This window comes from Lissotriton vulgaris, chromosome 9 (assembly GCF_964263255.1).
Source record: "Lissotriton vulgaris chromosome 9, aLisVul1.2, whole genome shotgun sequence".
Lineage (NCBI taxonomy): Eukaryota > Metazoa > Chordata > Amphibia > Caudata > Salamandridae > Lissotriton > Lissotriton vulgaris.
This window is the reverse complement of record NC_141697.1, coordinates 1,104,658,564-1,104,679,193: the sequence shown is the minus strand read 5'-3', so window position 1 is coordinate 1,104,679,193 and position 20,630 is coordinate 1,104,658,564. Positions and strand designations below refer to the sequence as shown.

The 20,630-nt window shown below is 42.9% G+C and overlaps 1 protein-coding gene across 2 annotated transcripts in view; it reads left to right on the top strand.

Moving 5' to 3' along the window:
* PRICKLE2 (prickle planar cell polarity protein 2) overlaps positions 1-20,630 on the top strand; it is a 234,862-nt gene that overhangs the window by 83,466 nt on the left and 130,766 nt on the right. For both annotated transcript variants that reach the window (XM_086939086.1, XM_086939087.1), the window contains 2 exons: positions 11,393-11,530; positions 14,661-14,864. In XM_086939086.1, coding sequence (XP_086795212.1) covers positions 11,393-11,530; positions 14,661-14,864 — 342 coding nt within the window. The remainder of the gene's footprint in view (positions 1-11,392; positions 11,531-14,660; positions 14,865-20,630) is intronic.

The window sequence follows — 20,630 nt, the reverse complement described above, 5'->3', positions numbered from 1 at the left end:
ATGCGGTCACCCAAACCAACCGGTTGTGTACTGCTATGAATGCATGTGAATATAAGCAGTTCTTTAAAGTGTGTGTTTACAGAACTGCTAATTGTTAGTTCAACATGCTAGAAACTGTATAGAACACTTACAATGCGTGTTTTTCTAACAGAAATATTAATACTTCTAAGTTGAGTGCTCACTACCTGTAAGAGGGTAGTGATTCAGTGCTTTGGTACTTGGATGTATTAATCTTGGTTGTGTGGATAACTGCCAGTCATAATAAATTAGGAAATAAGATTTACTTAGTTGAAAACCAGTCATATTCATTTCTCACCCACTCAAATTGATAAGAATAATTACCAATCTGTTCAGCATTATTTTGTTACCGTTTGTGGTGCACACACTTCTGTTGAAAGCTTGTGGAATTTTAGAACTATTTCTCTTTGTCGAGTATACATTTGGAATGTTTTATGTGTACTAACATTTTAAATATTTCTTTTGTGCAAATATGTTTGTAACTGACAAACATTTATAGTAACCAAGACATTGCACACACTCCACATTTGCCTTGTGCCGTACACAGACTGCAAATAGTTTGAGCATTTCTTATTTATTTGTGCTCTTTCACCACAAAGTGTAATATTTCTTCCTACTACTCATTGGGTGTTGGTTTTTGAGAGACGTTTGGAGACTGAGCGTGACATAAAGTGGTCCAAGAAACAGAATGCTCCATGTGATGAAAATCATTTACATTTCAGTTGTAGGAATCGTGGCCTAAAGAGGATCATATTCTGAATCCCACAAATCATGAAATTTGTTTGTGGTGTGGTGACCTTGCATCATGAAATTTGAGGTAGCTATTGGAACATGGGATCATAACAAAGTATTTCCAGTACAATGTTTTAAGATGAAATTAAGAAGTGCATGGATATTAATTCACCAAAATGCTAGGTGTTGCAGAAGTGACTTCACACACTCTTTGACCACAGCAGGATCTCCAGTTAAGCACCCCCTTTCTCTATTTGTTACTGAGATGTGAAAGAAAAGGCAAAGAGGGGAAACCACAGAAAGAAATACACAGGACTCTTTAACCTCTGTTTACTTTTTTTCTGGAACTGGCTGCATGACCCCAGAAGGGAGAGGTAGCGAGGTCCATGCCATAGCATAGTGCAAGCAATGGATAGCACCTGTTACACTTGCCTACTCCTAACTGATGTCCCTTAAGACATTTATCTGCCCATAGGTGCATAAGGAATGCTTCTAACTTATAAACTTAATATAAGTGCAAATTGATGCAAGTGATAACTGTCAAATTACAAATGGAGAGATGTTTTAACACTCAAACCTAAAAATATATCAAATGTAATATAGACACAAAGTAATTTCTTAAGATGTGCCATTAGAAATTCGTGTTTGTACTTCCATTTAAGTTTCTAAAAGCCAATTTCTGCAATGCTTTTCAAAGTATATATGATACATCTATAGGCTACAGGAAGATATTTCTTTCCTGTTTGTGCAGTGGGTTCAGCCCAATGGTAAATCTACAGATATACCAGAGAGCCAATGCCAGCCAGTAATAGGATATGTTCATGAGTAAATCTGAAATGGATAACATGTGTATATGAATTTATCAATGTGGAGACACGTGTATGCATATCAGGTGCACAGTTGTTCATGTCACCTTCCAACTGACCAAAGTAAAACTGCAAGACTGTCAGAGCCAGTTAACTTGATAAAATGATAATTTAGTAATATCTTAAATTCAACGTTAACATATTTTTTTGGTTTATTTGGTTCTGTACCAACAGCAGTCTTTAAAGGATACATAATGTCAATGCTAGTATCCGTGTCTGTGATCCTGCAAGACCTATTCTCACCCACCCTTTCACAAGTTAAATTCCTGGCACAATACTCTCAGCTTTTCATTTTTCTATGGTAGATAACATTATTTTATGCAATTAAGATGTGCAATATATTTGTAAATACCTTTCACAAAATTAATGACTGTCAACAATAGTAGCTGCCATTGTGTTTCTATTTCAATGTGGATAGTAAATTCTAGTGACCTTTTCATTGTGCTTGAGCTGTTCTTTCAAAAGTAATAATGTAAATGATAATATTAAATTAGGGATTTACATATTATCTTCTTTACTCTGAATCGTACTGTTCCTAATCCCAGCCCTCACATTTGTATGGTATGTACACAGCCAGATCTTAGAGTTTCCTTCACTCTAGGTGACTACTAAGAAGCCCCAATCACCAAGCCCCATTTGCCTATCACCAACTAGTATCTTTAAAGAATGAACAACCCATATCTAGGAAGTAAGTGGGAGGAGATCTTGAGACCTTCATGAGAAAGAGTAGCACTGAAGAGTAATCCTGTGGTATTCTCCCCCAGATGCAACCTCATCCTAATAATGTTTAAACTCAGCGGGCATACCAAAGTAGCACCTTAACATTAGTCAACACTTTTTATTACATTGAACAAAACTATCAAAATACTCTAAAACCATTTTTTTAATGAAAACTCGATTTATGTAAACTGATAGAAACCTTAAAACATAAGTCCATCAGGCAAACCGTGACCACCAGAAGCCAGTAATGGTAGATGTTGCATTAGTGGTTACCAATGTAACAACTTTAAACCATCTTCAAATGGCACACCTTGAACTTTGCCACACAAGGCAGCTGTTGGAGTGGTGTGACCCTGCTCCCAAGGGAGGCTAACTGGGAAGGAATGGATGGTGTTCATGAAGCACAATTTATTTTTGGGGATAAAAGATATGAATGTTTTCTAGTCCTTAGTGACAGGACAAAAAATATTGAGCAGTCAGGCGCATGCTTCATAAACTAGAGGAAGTAGTGCAGATGACACTATAGACCCCAGCGAGCATCCAACCAGATATGCATACTCTTCCCAGTGAAAGAAGACCTGACCACAAAGAGCAACAAGAGATCATATTTTAATCAGTATGGAAAGCAGGTGCAACATTGTGCATAAACCTGTCCCTATTTGAAACACCACCTTTAAGAGAAAAGGCTTGTGAAGCAGCAGAGCTGCACCTACTCATATTCTCCTAGCCACATGAGTAGCTTCAAGCCCCCCTTTATATTGAAAGTATTGTACTGAGAATACTACATACATCAGAGTGCTTGCAGGGGCAGGGCTCTCACATGTGCATAATAACAGATCTGTGAATTGTTCTGCCCAAATCTGCTCTGCCTCTACGCAATGGATGATAGTAGCCATCTGAATGTAGACCTAATTCCCTGGCAAGGGTTGAACCACAATTGACTGAAGAAACATCACATCAGCACATTGTCCCTGAAAACATTTGGAATACTTTTCTTGGACAATTGCTAATACACATGTACACCTCTAGCAATAACTGACAAACATTTTTTAAAAGATGGGGATTTCACAGATACTGGGTGGCACAAAGCTATCCCTTCTTTCTTTTAAACAAGAACATGTTTGTACTGAGAACCTAAAGGTTGCAAAGGCCTCAATGTTTGAAGAGCCTTGCAGCCGGCCCTAGAAAATCATCTGTACTGATTAACTGATGGAACATACTGGAAGATTCTGCAAGGCATTCATCTAATGAGTTGCCTGAGTAGCCCTATGGATTTGCACCTTGTTTCTTGCAAGTTACTGAACCAAAATGGACTGTAGGAACCTCACATCAGCTTCTTCTCCCTGAAAAGGTTTTCAATATTTGTCTCTGATAATTGTTAAAAAAAAATTAAAAAGCAAAGAGAATTTCCATCACTCACTGACCAGCATTGGGACTGGAAAATGAGTTAGCAATTCTATAAAAATGTCATGAAGCCAACCTTGTGTTTTACCAGTATTGTACTGAGAAGAATAAAGACTGCATAGATCAGAAAAGGTGGTGAGGCTGGATTTATAAGGGAAATGTGCTGATATGCTCGAGGATCGTGTTGCTGAACTTCAATGTCCTATCTTGAGTGCAACTTGAAAAAGTACTTTCATGGAGAGAAGATTTCTGAGAATCTCCTACTGTAGTTCAATGAATGGTCCAATAGGGAACAGACTACATTAAGGGAATTACATACAATTTGGAATAAAAGACAACACACAACACTCTGATGCTTAAACCCTTCACAACTAAGCCCTGGCTTATCCCTACAGGATTCTTAATAAGCCTGGATTGCTGTGGCATGTGAGTGGTGACAGGTTAAAAAAAGCTCTACTCCTATGGAATTCCAAACCAAAATTGTTGTCCCAAAATTGTGGCTAAAGATCTCAAAATGAGCACCACTCTGAAAAACAATCTACCTGTAATCCTGAATTGCCTTCTTTGTCAAAAGGGAGGTGAGATAACTGTAAGTACCTCAGTACACTTCTCAGGCAGATGCCTCTGCAGGCGGCACCAAAATTGCTACAATCCGTTTTTTTTAGAACAGGGGTGTCCAGGCTATGGCCAAAAAGGCAAGATCCATTTCTGACAGGGCATTTCTGAATGTAAATGAAAGTCATTTAAACAGTCATTAGTCATCCTCAAAATGTGGAAAGGGGCAGCTCCTGCCAGACTTACGTTTGACATGCTTGTCTGGGACCTTCTGCAGAACCCTAGATTTCAGGGGAATAGTAGATTAAGAGTATAGCATGGTCCTTAAACATAGAAATGATAGAGGTGCCAATTCACAAAGTATTTTCTGTGAGTACTTGTGTCATTCTTGAGATTGAGCTGCAACTTACCCCTACATTTCTGGGAGGAAGACTCTGTGAAAACAGCTCAGTCATTGGGGCCAGATTGCCCAATACCCATGCCCCCTAAGCAAATTGGTGGAGGGGTGAGGTTACCTCTTCCAGGACTAACCAACAACCTAATGTCTTGATATTGAAGTAAGCATTGGTGACCTGATTCAATTTAAATCAGTATTTTACCCTGTATAAGTAGTAGACATCTGAATAGCACAGAGGACTGCTGCAGACTGTTCCCAGTTCCACATCCAGGTGTTCTGCTGTTAATGCCAAACTCTGAACCTGAAAGGAATAAAGAGTAGACACCCATCTGCAAAGGCTGGCATCTGTCATCATTACATTTGGACAGCATGGAACAGGGCCATATTGCACTCAGTCTCCATGGGGTTCAACAGGTATTATAAAACGGCTGTTTGTTAATGCAGACCATGCCACTGCAATCTCGAGGGCATTCCTTCATTTGTATGGGAACATAGTCTCGTGCAGACACTGCATTTCTGCTTGTGCTGTATTAAAGAAGCTGGGGGCTAGGCAAAGGAGCTGTCAAGTGCCACACTGAAAGTGTGTGACACCGCAGTGGCTCATAGTCCGTGCCACCATACCCCAAGGCGACCACTGAGAGGGGGGAAAGTGGATCCAATGGATCCTTGAAGATTCCCCCATGTAGGCACTTGCTTTACATGCCTGCATTTCAAAGCGGGATCTATACCCTCATTTAAAATGCAGGCTGATTGCCACCTGCACAGTTGAAGGCAGACTGGTGTCTGCAAACTGTCAGCCCGCCTTTCACTGATGCGCTGACCCTTGGGCAGGCACGTATTTGCAGCTGCACTGTGGATGGTGTATTCTTTGTGGTAGGACCCTTTCTGCAGTAAGTTAAAGGTGTGCTGTTGCACAGATCAGAGGGTGCACCCTATCAACAACATGGACCCAAGTCTATATTTTCAAACACCCAATCTCAAATCAGTGAAGCTGGTGTACCAGCAGGGACAGCTGGCTCAGCAATAGAGAAGTGTGGCTCAATGGTTAGAGCGGCAGACCCTGATGCAGTAGGCTGGCCGGGACCAGGGTTCAATTCCCGCCTCGGCGGGTCTCGGGCTCAATTTCATAGGACCTGATAATTCTCGCTTCAGTGCCAATTCTAATCATGAGTCCCACTCTGCGCCTCTGGGCAATACCTTGCTTAATCTCTACAACGGCCCAGGAGTGGGCTCCTCACAGGGAAAGGCCAGGAAGGGTTCCTCGGCGGTATTCGTACAAGCGCCGAGATGCCTACGGGTAGTCGTGCGCTATACAAGTGCGTAATCATCATCATCATCAACTCAAATAATGGCATCCGGTGGAGATACACACAGGCACTAAGTCTGACAATTTTGGCATACTGCTGTTCCAAACTACATTCATCGCTAAACATGCTATGTGATGATAAATAGATCTCAAGCTCAGTATCAAAAAGAAAATCTTTTTTTTTTTTTTTTTTAAATTTTTGAAAACCTTTATTGTGCATGAAAAAGGGAACAAATACGGGCCTACAACCGTCAGGCCGGCCACGAAACAGTTAAGCACAAATGCAGACAATCCAGGTCCCTCAGCGGTATCAGGCAAAATAGCAACAAGTAACAGCAGTTACACTAGGGTGAGTAATGCCGCCAAGGAAAAGGAGCAGTGAAGGTTAATTTTAAAGTTTTTGATCTAAACATAAATCGATAAAAAATTAAGTCAAGGAGAACTGAGTCCATACAATCCGCTTCGCAACACATGCAGGCAGCAGTAAACATGGCAGGAGTGATAAGTCCCCCAAAAATATGGCGGTATAGTACTAAACAACAGGAGCGTCAGTCCGCATTTGCATACCACCCACAACGCCACCCCCTCCTTACAAACCCCATTACTGACCCAGTACAGAAAAAGAGAAAATTATAAAGAGAACATAAATAGGCACCATATAAACTAACGAAAACTGAAATATAACCCCCCACCCTACACACATGCAGAGGCTATGGCCTGCCCCCCCCCCCCCCCAGCAGAGTGTCTGTCGCCCCATAAACCCGAAATGTAGCAAGAAAGAGAAAAAGGGGAAGAAAAAGAAAGAGAAAATAAGATCCAAGGATCGAAGAAAGGCAGAAAAGAAAAAAAGTCACGTTTGGCATATAAGGAGGAAGACGAGTATACAAACAAGTCTATGACCCCCCAAAAATAAAGAAGGTGGGGAGGAGCCGACAATATCAAGCTTTCCAGGCTCGCGAGCAGTGCAATGGTTACTACCCCAAACAGCGCTTCAGAATTGGAGGACCCCGCAGCAATTATAAGCGAGTAGTCCACTACCAGACCCCCTTTTTCGCCCAGGACCAAGATCTTAACCACATAGACCAACAAGAGGATACTAGTACAACGTTCGTGAAAGAAGGAAAGAAGCCCCCCCCCCCGATGCGTAATGCACAACAAATAACATTCGAGGCCAGGTCTTCACCAGTCAGTCGGCAAGATAGAGTGTGAGCATCCTCAGCCCTGGCCAGAGCGCCGAAACATCTCCAAACATGTCCACCACCATGCATTCTTCATCGGCCAGACAAAGGAACAAAATGGCCTCCTCCAGCAGGGAAGGCGAAGAGGAGGAAGGTACTAGCGCCCCCAGTAGACATCACCAGCAACGCGCAAACGGTGGGGCGCCCTCCCCTCCGTTAGGTGACCCACACACTGCAAGCGAGGAGAAAAAGTCACAATGAGGGCAGGGAGGGAATCCATCGCCCGGAGAGTCTCTGAGGGGTGCAACAGTGTTAAGTCAATGGCAACAGTATCAGGCAGCGAGTCGAGGGGCGGCCTCGCAACAGTAGCCTCCCCAGGAGTGATACAGTCTACTGCGTTACCAAATTCTGTTCTCTTCTGCACAGTCCCGCATTGCAACACTGTCTCCTGAGCAGGGTTAGTCAGCGGCAGCAAGGGGCCAGTCAAAGGCAGTTGTAGCGGACCGTCCGTAGCCTCCACTATCCGCCGTTCCAAGATGTCGGTTTGTCGCCGCCAGTGCGCCCGCAAGTCAAGCAAGGCAGTAAGGATATCGCCATAGGTCGGTTCCCGTCCCATCGCTGGCCGACCCGCACAGAATGGGCGCTCCCCCCCGGTGTCCACCTGGTCAGGCATAGGCAGGATCCTTCCCGTTGAGGACGAGGAATCCGCCATCTTCCCTCTACACGGGAGGGGGTGGCATGGTCACCTCCGCAGCAAGCCAGCGGTAAAAGCAGTGGGGCGACTATCCAGGCTGGAGTTAGAAGAGTGGGAGCCAACGATTAGCAAGCAGCACACAGGTCGGAGCCGAGGCAGAACAAACGCTGTTAAACCAGCCAGCGAAGTGGACGAGTTGCGGCAGGGCGGGCACCCCAAGATGGATTCCGGGCAGTCCCAGGCTCACCGGGGGGAAGACAATGCGGATCGAAGTCACATGTATCGTGGCAGCGGGGCGAGCCGGCCGGGAGCCTTACCAGGTCAGAAGGGGCGATGTGGTTCCTTTTCGCGAGCAGGAGCGCTCTTGACCAAACTAGTGCCCTGCGAGCGAGATCGGCTGACGGCTCCCGGCCATTTCAAGGGCGGCGATCGGCTCCAGGTCCCGGGTCGGCTGCAGGGGTCGGTAAACAGCGCGAGTTCACCGCGTAGAGAATCGGCAGAGGTCTCAAAGGAGCACCGATGGCATAAGCATTCGCATGTCTGTGGTTGGACACGGGATAGTCAGGATGAGTGGCAGGATTTCGTTGCGGGATCGGACGGCTCGCGGAGCCTGTAGCTTACACGTCCGTCCCGGTCGCCATCTTGGCTCCTCCCAAAAAGAAAATCTTGAGCTCAGTATTGTCAAGGCCCTTTTTTTTCATCAGCAATTGCAAATGGCATATGGAAATATAACAACACGGATTGTGCCATCCACTCTGAATACTTTTCAGCCTGCAGTGGATTTTTCCTTGTGGAGAAAGATTAACTAAAACCTACTGTTCTCTTTGGGATCAGTAAACAATTATTCATCCTCCTCCCAATGTGCTGAATGGATAGATTGGTATGTGTAGTTTCTACCTATTCCGTTAGAAAGATTAGGTACAGCACCTTCAAGGGAGTAACACTTTTCTAAAAACCTATAGAAATATGTCTGTTGAGTGTCTAATCAACTCTGTAATTTCCTGATGCAAAGCAGTTGTATGGTTATCTTAGGTCTGCCCTGGTGGAAAAATTCAGCCTTCTCTAGAGAGTGTTTTAAGTCTCTCCTTGGTGAGACCAGTTGAGATCTATGGCCGTGTGGTCCATATTCTCTAGCTCATTACTTGGGTCTAGGGAATCGGAGAGGGCAGAAGTTGAGAACTCCCGGCTATGCATTTAATTAGAGCAATGCATGTCTCTGTGAGCCACAGAAGCTACCATTGACGACTTTAGAATGTCTAGCAACTGAACTTTGGAAAAATGTACATTATCATCTCTTGACCCTGCCCCACGATGTTTTCTACAAAGGGAGGACTCTACTAATGTTTTAGCCCAGAGATCAGAAGTCCTAGCTATAATTAGACACTGCCTCTAAAGTTTTATGCAACAGGTTTTTTACCTGAACATTTTTGCATGGCCAGATCCTTTGTCGTACAGCTGGAGAATTTAAGGATATGTTTACAGTGTTTAAGTATCTGAACTCTGTAAGTGGAGAACAATGCAAAGATACTGAATACTTCACTTAATTTGTGGTGTGGCCAGCCACCATTTAACATGTTAGGAAATCCTGCAGTGGTCCCAGAAGCTGACAGTAATGGCATGTAGCCCTTTGGGATTTTCTCTTGTGGTCTTCTGGCTGCTTATAAGTGATTTGAACCTTAGATATGTGTGAACATTTTTCACCTAGTCCAACTTAAGGAAAAGTAATAAGAGATTGTCTCCCCCTATCTAAAAAATGATTATCTCATTCTTAAGGGCCTGGAGAGTCCACTTGCTAATTTGCTCTCTCATATTTATTTATTTATAAAGTTTTATATAGCGCGAACTTGATCCCGAAGGATATCAGAGCGCTTTACAGTTATAGGGAAAGGTAACAATCAAAACATGAGTCAAACATGGGGATTATAATAGTCATTGAATCAAATAGTGCACAAAAAACAACTCAATTATTAATCCTGAGTGGACTAGGAGTGGGCTATATGATGGAGCGTAGTGATATAAGGGGAGTAAGTGAAATAATCATATACAGGAATAATAACCAATACCAAAATAATAATCTAAGCATGAGTCAAATGGGGCTTCTTATAGGCTTTGAATCAAGTGGTGAACATCTAATAGATCATTTATACACCTGGGTGAGCGAAGGATGGGCAAAATGATGTCATATAATGACTTATGGGGAGTAAAAACAATAATCATGGGGCCAAAGAGTATTTATGGAAGCCACATATCGTAGCACTGCCATAGTCAAGTCTCGGTAGGACAAGAGCTTGGACCATTGCTTGAAATCTGCTTGCGGTAGGAAAGGTTTGAGATTCCTGAGTGTTCTCAGAAGGTGGTTAGCTCCCTTGCACACATTGCTAATGTGAGACTTCATATTCAGATGCTTGTCCAGGGTAATTCCTTGGGATTTATCTGAGTCGATAATGCGGGGGAAGCAGTTGAAGGCGGTAAGTTGGTTCATCCATAGGTCGATTTTAGGAGTATGTTTCGGAGGAGAAATTAGGAGGAATTCTGTTTTTGGAGATGTTTAGTGTGCCATGGTGGTTGAAGTGTGTGGAGACTATTTATAGACAGCTGCAGGATAAAAGTAAGATGAATATGCCTGAACACCAGTCTTCATTATGTTCTTCCATGATCAACCTTCCCACAATAATCTATTTCGGTTAAAAAATATATATGATATACTGTTTCTCTTCCTTTACGTTCAGTCTCAAACCTTCAATACCAAATACAAATAAAGTGGCTGCCATCAGCATAGGCAGTTCACTTGAAGCCAGATTAAATTCCTCTAGTGCTGCCTTGATGCACTATTGATTTAGGGCTCTGTAATAGATGTATTAGTAATTTTTAGGTCTGGCTTGACAGTACATTTGTCTGTTAGATGCATTGTTACCAATCCTTTAAACAATGTATCGAGTGGGCTCAGCCTCAGGCCAGAGGACTCTTAGTCTTCACCTCATGCTATTGGCTATTTACTGTATCATTCGACTTTCTAGTAAGTGCTTCCTTTGGAATGCGTGATGGACTATTTTACAGATGAAAAATACACTCACTCATCACACTAATTATCGTAGTCGATGCTTTACCTGCTATATGCATTTTGTACAGAAAAAAAACACTTTTGCTATATTTTGTCAGCATTGCCAAAGTCATTAGAGCAGGCTTTAATGTGATAAACAGGATTTGTGTATGTAACACATGTAAAAAGGTATTTTGGAATATCGGTCTTTAAATATGTTGGCACATTAAAGTCTGTGGTATTGTCTTTGCTAATGCTTATTTGTGCAGTTAGTATGTAGATTCTCTGTTCACCCAGTCGTTTCTCCTCTGCAGCATCGTTTTATACATTCAACAGCGAGGCTTTTGGGTGAAGTATGTACATGAAGCCACTGTTGTAATTAAATTATGTTTTTAAGTATGTAATTTTCAATTTTTTAAGAGAAATGGATATTTTAATATTTTAATGCAGACTAATTACTGAAAACGTTTGATCTGTTTTAGGTACGATACTGTAATTCTCTTGATGACGAAGAGAAAAGAGAACTGAAACTCTTCAGTAATCAAAGAAAAAGGGAAAATTTGGGACGTGGCAATGTGAGACCTTTTCCTGTAACGATGACGGGAGCGATATGCGAACAGGTAAGCCGGACTGCCCGACGTAACCTTGGAGCATTTTGATGGATGAGCCAGTTCTTTTAGAAACACGAGTTCAAGCTGAAAATAGTGCATTTAATCAGTGACCTCAAGAGAGTGCTTTGACCTCATTCCTGTTCTATGTTTGAAGGGCATGGTATCTTTGCAAACCTAAGTCCAAATACCCTTGGCTTGTTTTGTAGAACTCTTTCTATTGAAACAAACACCAAGGTCTGCCGGTATAAAACCAGCGGCAGATCCTCCGCAATGGCGGAAGAGCGTTGCCCCACTGGCTCAGAGCCAGCAGCTGAAAAATAAAACAATATTTTATAATTGATTTGTTTTTCAGCTGCTGGCTGAGACAGCGTGTGCAGGGAGGGGCGTGACCGGGCCATGGGAGGGGAGGAGGAGTGGTAAGGGCACTTTTAAATGCGCAAGTAAGTTTGTCCAGCTATCTTAGGCCGGCCAAACTGATATGCGAACTTAGGTTTCGCCAACCCAGATGTATTGAACAGCCGGTTTGGAGAAACAGCACAGACTCCCTGTGCTTGAGCGAGCATTAAACCAGCCCACTCAGGCCGATTCCCACGCTGCTCTCATGCTTGAGAGCAGATCTTGGATTGGATGGGGAGTCCGTGATGCTGTCCCAGGGACTGCTGGGACCAGGAACTTGAAGAAAAGGAGCACGAGCCGGCCGGCAGCACCAGTTAAGTCATAATTGTTTTAAATATTATTAAACACCCCGCTGTGCGCTCCCCCAACTCCCCACGCCCCCTCACCACTCTTTGTCTGTGTTGGCCGCCACTGTTTAAAACCCTATGTTGTCCCATAGTCTTTCGCAACTACATGTCCTCCTCTTACTCGCATTGAACTCTTGTATTAATTTTCACCTAATCAAATTGCCTATTACACCTGATACTGTACTTGCAAATTTAATCTGGCATTCGGGGAATCTGCGGGGCATAAATGAATCCACTCATTACCTCAAGCAGTGTTTACGAGCAATGAAAGAAGGCTCTAGAGAATGAAAATTTCCCTTCACCTACCACAGTTCAGAACCAAATTCTCTTTCATCTTCTGAGGCTTCGGGGTATGTGACGTTACGTCTTCCTTCTTCAAAACTCCTTCATTATTAATTTCAGCTTAATAAAATGTCTCACGGCTACCTCTTGTGGGAGAATATGGCATTTTCAGGGGTCAAACCTCTGGTATCTTCTTCCTAGTGCCCCCTCCCTCGTGTCTTCCTTCTAACCTTGTCTGGCACATCTAAGGAGCTTTATCTCGGCACTGAATAGAGTGTTTGCAAACTTACAATTCAAAGTATAATCGGCCGTACTAGGGCATCCTGCTTCTGATCATATTATTTCCAGAGGTTACTACACTCTTCCAAATATGTGTTTGGCTGAATAGTTTCTCAATCTGTCCTCAAAAGAATTGCAGGTCACTTCTATAACTTGCTCAATGAAGTGCCTTTCAGTTTTGTGCCAATTGCCACAGAGGGATGGTGGAGCTCTACCTGCTGCTGTGTACCTCTCGTGAGGGCCTAAACAGTCTTGACATCCTACATACTGCAGGGTCACAGTATCTACAGAGCACTTAGGTGATGGTCAATCCAAAGTTACTTCTCATCACTTCTCTCCACCCCTCATCCCCTCCCACAGTACACCATTGTTTCAAGCCGACTTTGGCAATCGTCTGCCACTCCTTTGCCATCCCACTCACTCCTTTGCAAGTGCCCAACACTCAAGCAGAGCCACGGCTGCAGGGAAAGGTGCTGCTGAGGTCTTGGAAGCTGTCAGGGACTTTGGAGGGGAACATAAGTCAACTCTTCTAGTTACTTCAAGCCTTATTTGATTAATAACCGTGAGACCATCACTTGTGAAAAGTCGTAGACTCTAGAAGTCAAGCCTCATCTAGATGCTGATTCACAGTACTAACTTAAGACAAAATCCTAAACTTACTACTTTTGCTATTCACAGAAGTTAGGATTTTGTCCTAAGTTTGTCTTAAGACAGACTTAATACAGACTTAAGACAAAATCCTAACTTAAGTCTGTCTTAAGTTTGTCTTAAGACAAACTTAAGACAAAATCCTAACTTCTGTGAATACCAAAAGTAGTAAGTTTAGGATTTTGTCTTAAGTTAGTTCTGTGAATCGGGCCCCTAGTTCCCCACAGAAACACGGCTACCTGTAAAGCTAGCTAATTAATAACTTTGACACCCTCTTAGTCATACTGTAATGTAACCTTAACATTAGTGGCTCTGAATTAGTGTGTTGGAGAAATCAGAGTTCGCTTGACCATGTTACTCAAAACATGCTCTGTAAAGTCAATCAAGATCCTGTGGTGAGCACCTCCAGACTGGTCCTTGTCTTTTTAAACACCAGAAAAAAGGAAGATAAAGTGTTCCACAGTGGTGACATATCACTGGAATGTTTTTCACTGAACATCTTCTGTGGTTTCCAGGCATTATTGTTGCCAGGTTTATTTGTGCTATGCTTCCCATCATCAGGATGCTCAGGAGCTTTGAAGTGTATTTCCTCCCATACTTGACTTTTTTAAGTCACATATACTGAAAGCTTGTTGTCTGGCTAACCCACACTTCTTGTTATAATTTAAAACACAAAACTCTAACCTGGTTTTCCTGTTCTGTATAAAACCCCAAATGCTTTTCTGGTTGAACACAAAGGTGAGTAACGCTATCTGGTCTTGCCGAAACAAAAAAAATGCTTTTGCAAATAAACATATGGGTCTTAGGGCTAGGATATATATTGACGTTCAAGATAGATTTCAAAAGGGCTGACATCTAAAAATGGGACAGGAGAGTGTGCGGGCAATGCACATGCTGGCTACTGTCAAAACATCTTCTCTTATGTAGCTATAAAGCCATGTAAGCATGTAGATGCTATTTAACTGTGCTGTAACAATACAGTTTAGTTCATGAAATAATACCAGTGTCATTGCCTTCATTAATGCTAAGAAAAACTTTGATTTATTTCCCAGTATGTGCTGCTTTTATTATTAAACATCTTTTGTTTGTGTCCTGCGAAACCATGATTTAATGTAATTCCCAGGATCTGTTGAATTTTTTTTACTTATTTGTAATTAAAACCCTTTGTTTTTGCTCTGCTTTAACAGTGTGGTGGACAAATAAATGGAGGCGACATTGCAGTATTTGCTTCGAGGGCAGGACATGGCCTTTGCTGGCACCCACAATGCTTTGTGTGTACTATCTGCAATGCATTGCTCGTTGACCTAATTTACTTTTACCAAGATGGAAAGATTTACTGCGGCAGACACCACGCTGAATGCCTGAAACCCAGGTGTGCAGCCTGTGATGAGGTAAGCACATACTCTGCATAATGACAATGTACTTTCTGATACGCCTTGTGTGCAGATTTTAAGCTGGTAAACCCTGTTTTGATTTCCCTTAGCAAACTATTCAATTGAATCACTTTTAATGTATCTGTGGCAACGGGGCAATGGGTCTGCCCACTTCATCGGTTGACTGTTTTGCACAGCAAGTGACATGGTTTTGACTGATTACATGTGCACAGCAGGAGTACACTTCAGTGTGAGGAATGATGTTCCTCGGCTGTTGTGCAACTCATTGATATATATTTTATATTTTTGTCATCTTTTGCTTATTGCATAGGTTTGCAAAAAATACAATTACACACGTGCCAAGGCCAGACCTATGGGCGTAGCTGATGCTTGCTTTTCAAGAGACTGCACAAGTGGAAAGGAAACGTATTAAAAACACATTTCAAAAGAAGGCCACCAGTTAAAATTAAAAATTTAGGGGCATATTATCAAGCCTGTGCGCTAAAATTATCGCCGCTTTATCGGCCGAAAACGGCCGATAAAGCGGCGATAATGGGCTTGATAATATGCTCTATCGAATTCCAATCGAAGCACATGTTAGATGTGAAGACATCTAACATGGGCTTCGATTGGAATTCCACAGAGCATATTATCAAGCCCATTATCGCCGCTTTATCGGCCGTTTTCGGCCGATAAAGCGGCGATAATTTTAGCGCACAGGCTTGATAATATGCCCCTTAGAATCTTCCCTACACAGAAAAAAAACTGCGAAAAATGAAATACATGTTAAATAAATTTATAATAAACAACAGGCTTAACTCAGTAAAACTACCAATTCGTCTTTTCTTTCCACGATTCAATCACCAACCCATACTCCAGGTGTTGGACCCAACTTCCTGGACACCAGGGCACTGAGGTGTTACTCTGCTCCACTCGCATCAACTAGAGTGTTCCCCACTGTTGTCATAGGTCCTCAGTACTAGTGGACCCAAAACTAGATAACCAAGAATTCCTCTCCAGCACTGGACTCTCTCAGGGCAGACAGAGCAGTCCAATGCTTTCGCAAGGAGGTGAGGTGGGGTTAGACGTTCAGAATACAGTGCACACCATACTACCAACTGATAAACCAATGTCCCGTCAGGCTTTACTTTTTATAAAAGATAAGTTCTTTAATACATGCAAGAGAAATATACTTCACATGCAACTATGATAAAAGGTGAAACCCAGATGTCTCTGAAACCCTCTGGGCCAGAGTTCAGACCCGATACAGTATTATAGCACCTAGATGATAAGCACTATAAAAATACAGTTTACATGTAGACATACAATTAGTATTGCATATTACAGACCATGTTGCACAAGGTTGCTCTTATTCGCTAGAACCATGATACCAATCCTTGTATTGAATTGAGGTAGTGTCAGCATTTGATGTGAAGTCAAATGTTCTTGATCAGCCCTATACCCGCCACCCAAAGAAACAGAAGTGCCCTCCTGTCCTGAATGAGGACACTACTCTAGTGGCGTCAGGGATATGATCACTGGTGTCTGATGTCTTGGCACAGTTTACTGTAGTCCAACTAGTCCAGTAACCACTGGCTAGCTGTAGGAGGTTAGGGGCTGGTGAGAGTGCCAGAACACCCTGATACCCCCAGTTGTCACACAGAGAAAGGTGGGGGCCTGTGCGACATGACACTTTTTACCAGTTACCGATTTTAACTGGAAGTACCACTGAGGCTCCCACAGCACAATGGAGGGGTCTGGGAAAAGTGATCTCACATTCAAGGACGGGGTTAAAGCTTCCCTGTCTCGCTCTGCCTCCGTTGATGTGCTTCAGACTTCCTTATCTTGAGCAGCTGTCTACAATGTCCTTGTTGTGAGCACCAGCTCCACAAGCCTCAGAGGAACAGCTGGTTTTCTGACTGACGCCCTTGTTCCTTTTCAAACTGGCTGACTCTTGTGCAGCATAGTACATCAGACACAGAGAAAGCATCTTCATGTTCAACCATTTATCAAAGGGTTTTCAGAGACATGGAGAGCGAGCTTCTTATCACGCCTTCACACCACTGGTCATGATTGGCCTCCGTGGATGAACCGGTGTGGGCCGCCTTGATAGAATCGTAGACCAGTCTTGAACAACAAATGAACGCTAAGGCCAGACTTTTATCACCTCTGATTAGTTGGCTGATCTAATCAGAGGTAATCCTTTTGAATCCTGGCCGCCCCTTCAATCCTGAGGCACATTTACGGCATGTTCGCTGCATGTCCAAAGCATGCAATGGATGGCTTACTGTCTTCCCTCGTACCAGCTCAGGCCATTCCCCAGAGAGGAGTTTTAATTATCTTCGGTCCCGGGGATATAGACCAGTACCCAACAGAAAGGGTCCATCCTAACAGAGTTAGTGCAGCTAAATACAGATAAGAGTGTGTCTACCCCCAGCCTACCAGGGGATGGGCTGGGGGAGTTGGAATGTCCAGCAGCACAGCTCACATTACACACAATAACTCGACTCACCATCCTTCCCTGTACACCTACAAGCTCTCAAACATATGTCAGGTAGACCACGACAACAGGACCACAGGCATGGCAGACTCCACAGACTTGATCAGAAGGGTGGCTAGTCATCCATCCTTGTAGAATACAATAGATGTATGGCTGCCACCACTGTCAGTCTATCACAGCCTGTGTAGAGAGGGCAGCAGCCACTCTGTGAAATAGAGGTGCACTTCCTCTCGACCTCCGAGTCAAGCTCTAGGATCTCAATTTATGTAAACAGGCAGACCCTCAGTGGACATGCATGGTTGTCATGTTCACTGAGGTAGGTATCTAGAAACCATAGAGTAACTTTTGAGTGACTTGCTTGGAGATCAGCATAAGGCAGGGGAAGCATGTTTTCCAGAGACATGCAGAAGGCTTCCGTCACAACAGCGGGATTTGGTAAAGAACAATATGTTTTATTGGACTATTCAGAGGAACAGTGTCTGGAAGTATGAAAATCAGATCGATTTAGGGAAAACAGTGTATATAATAAAAAAAATGGTTTGTAGTAGTTATAAAGTCTCCCACTGTCTGTATCAAGTCAGTTTGGATGGATGCCTCCTCGCACATGCCCCCGAAACACGTTTCTCTCAGCACACAGGCCTTGCAGGGAGTAGGCAACTTGCACCATAAAGCAGAGGAATACGTACATGTCTAACTCATCTAAATACTTTTAATCTATGGGACGACTCCTGGACTGTTCTCTAAATCGAATGCTGCATTACCAACTGTAAGAGTTAGCCACTGTATTTTATGTTGCACTAGTTGGGTTGTCAGCATTTTAAAAAAAAAGGTGTTCACTAGACCTATTGATATTCATTTATCTTTCTTAGAAAGATGGAAGGCAGAATTGGCCTTGCCAAAATCCAAACTCCTTATCTGCAGATCATATCAAGCATCAGCAAAATTGGTTAAGGTACTCTGACATCTTATCTCAGAACAGCTGTGTATCACGCTAACTGCGTTGCTTTTATAAATTAAGACTTGTTCTCTTTTCACCTTCTGCTTGGCTTATTTAAGAGTTTTTTAATAGTGTGCATCACACACAATTGGGCACAGAGCAATACAAAGTCCCAATTAATGCACAAAAATAATGGTATTATAAAAGGAGTCTTCTCCAATGAGCAAATCTTCAGCTTCTGGTAGCTCTCCAGCTCTCGACACCTAAATCACAGGATTTAAATAATTCCTGGGCCATTGTGTGACTGGTTAACCCTGAACCACGAAAACGTAAATCGAAATTGTTTAACAGAAGAGTGCATGTGTATGTCGTCACAAGATGGCGCATTCACTTCACCTTGTATTGCGTCTTCGAACTGCTATGAGCGGATTACGGCTATGAGAAACAGGGAAACAGTATTGCACTTTGGAAATAAGTGCAAATAAGATACTGGGAGAGTATTCTGGAGCGCTAATACTATAGCACAGCAGGTTTACGTTTGTAAATGGGGGCAAGCGTATCACTTGCGCATGCACAGACGCACTTCATGACCATAAACTTGCACGGATGGGACATAATGCAGACACTTCAAATCTCCTTGCATGTAGAGTTTCAAATACACATTAACACTCTCCCTATGCTAATTCCGACTGCACACCTTAATGAATTACAGTAAATTCCTACTGGGGAAAAAGATTCTTTCCAGACCCTCTTAGTCCCTCCATCAACCAGTGTCGTCAATACTTTTTGTCCTCCTTCATTTTTGCATTGAAACCCTCTTCTTTTAAAATAACTAAATGTACCATCTTCTTTGTACTTGGACTCCAGCAACAATTCTGAGGGGTCTTGTGGGGAGATTGGAAAGTCTCTACTCATGTCTGTCTTGTTCTGCCTAAATGGCACCTGTACACCACTACAATTCTCACTACATATCACAGGAGTCACACAGGCACATCGAAATGTTCACACACTCATGCAGAAATGCATGCACCCAACAGAATAGGGAAAAAATCAGCTTATTTTGCTTTCTTGACAGAAAGACCGCCACTCCTTCTCCATGTCAAACGAAAAGGCTGGAAACCAAACTGAATAGAACTGCAGAACCGGGACCAAAATCAGAAGAACCACCCAAAGTCATCTCCCAGCTTCTAATAGGGCTTTTAATTCTAGCCCTATCAGAAGTCGGGGCAGGGCTTATAATCCTGCCCGTGCTGTTATGCCTCTCTTCCAATTGGACACCAGGATACACTGTTTTGCGCCCGGACACCCCTCATTTTCACAGGCGTACTGTTCTGATTAAGACGTGCAGTACGGCTGTTAAATTCACAGATTGTGCCTGTGTAAGAGGACATGGCTGAATTGTGCCCTCACACATGCACAATCCAGGCATGCATCTCCAGATTGCCATAAACATCAATCTGAAGATGAATGCTTCAGCCCCACCAACTTCCTCCTCCTCCTCCTGTAATGAGCTAGAGAGCTGCTATACACACACTGGCAGAATGCATAAAAACACGATCATGTTCAAATGAACGTGTTTTCATGCACAATACCAGTGATGCACGGTTGTCTTCGTTCACTCCGAGCTTCTAGAGTCTGTAGCTCCTCGCGAGTGGCAGGGCACCTTGATACTGAGCCGTCACCAAATAGTGCTCTTTCTGGCAAAATGCACAGGTGCAGTGCCCCTTATGGATTTACTAAGTCATAAGAGTATATTTCCAAAGTTGTGAAGAGGAAGAAACCAGTCTGTTCATTAGACCTCCTCAGCATCTGTGAAGAACTGAGTCTGAAAAATGGCACCTTGAAATGAACAGCAAAGATCGCTAACGACACTTGTCAGAAAAACAGATAAGGAGCGAGGTAGGTTCCAGGAAAAATAATCCTGGAAGCCCTGACTAATATACGGTGCTGCTCTCACGAATTACATGTATGGGACTGGGCACGAGAATCTGTGAACATATGAACATACCAATCATGGAACAAATCGAGATTAATGCCCTAAAAAGCCACTTTCAATTACCCAGGACTGGACAATAGCAAATGATAATCATTGGTGAATGAATAATTATAAACCCATGTATTGTAATGCATTGATTACAATGAAAACAAGTTCTTCATGCTGTAGTTACCAAAAAACTGTCATCAGAATCCAGATGTGCATATGTGACACCTTAGTTTGTGTTATATATGATGTAAATTGGGAATCAGCATGATTTGGTAATATGGCCAAAATGAAATCTTCAATGTAAGGCAGGTGTCCACACTGCTGTAAATGATCCAGTAATCATTTATGAAGCCACCATGCCCT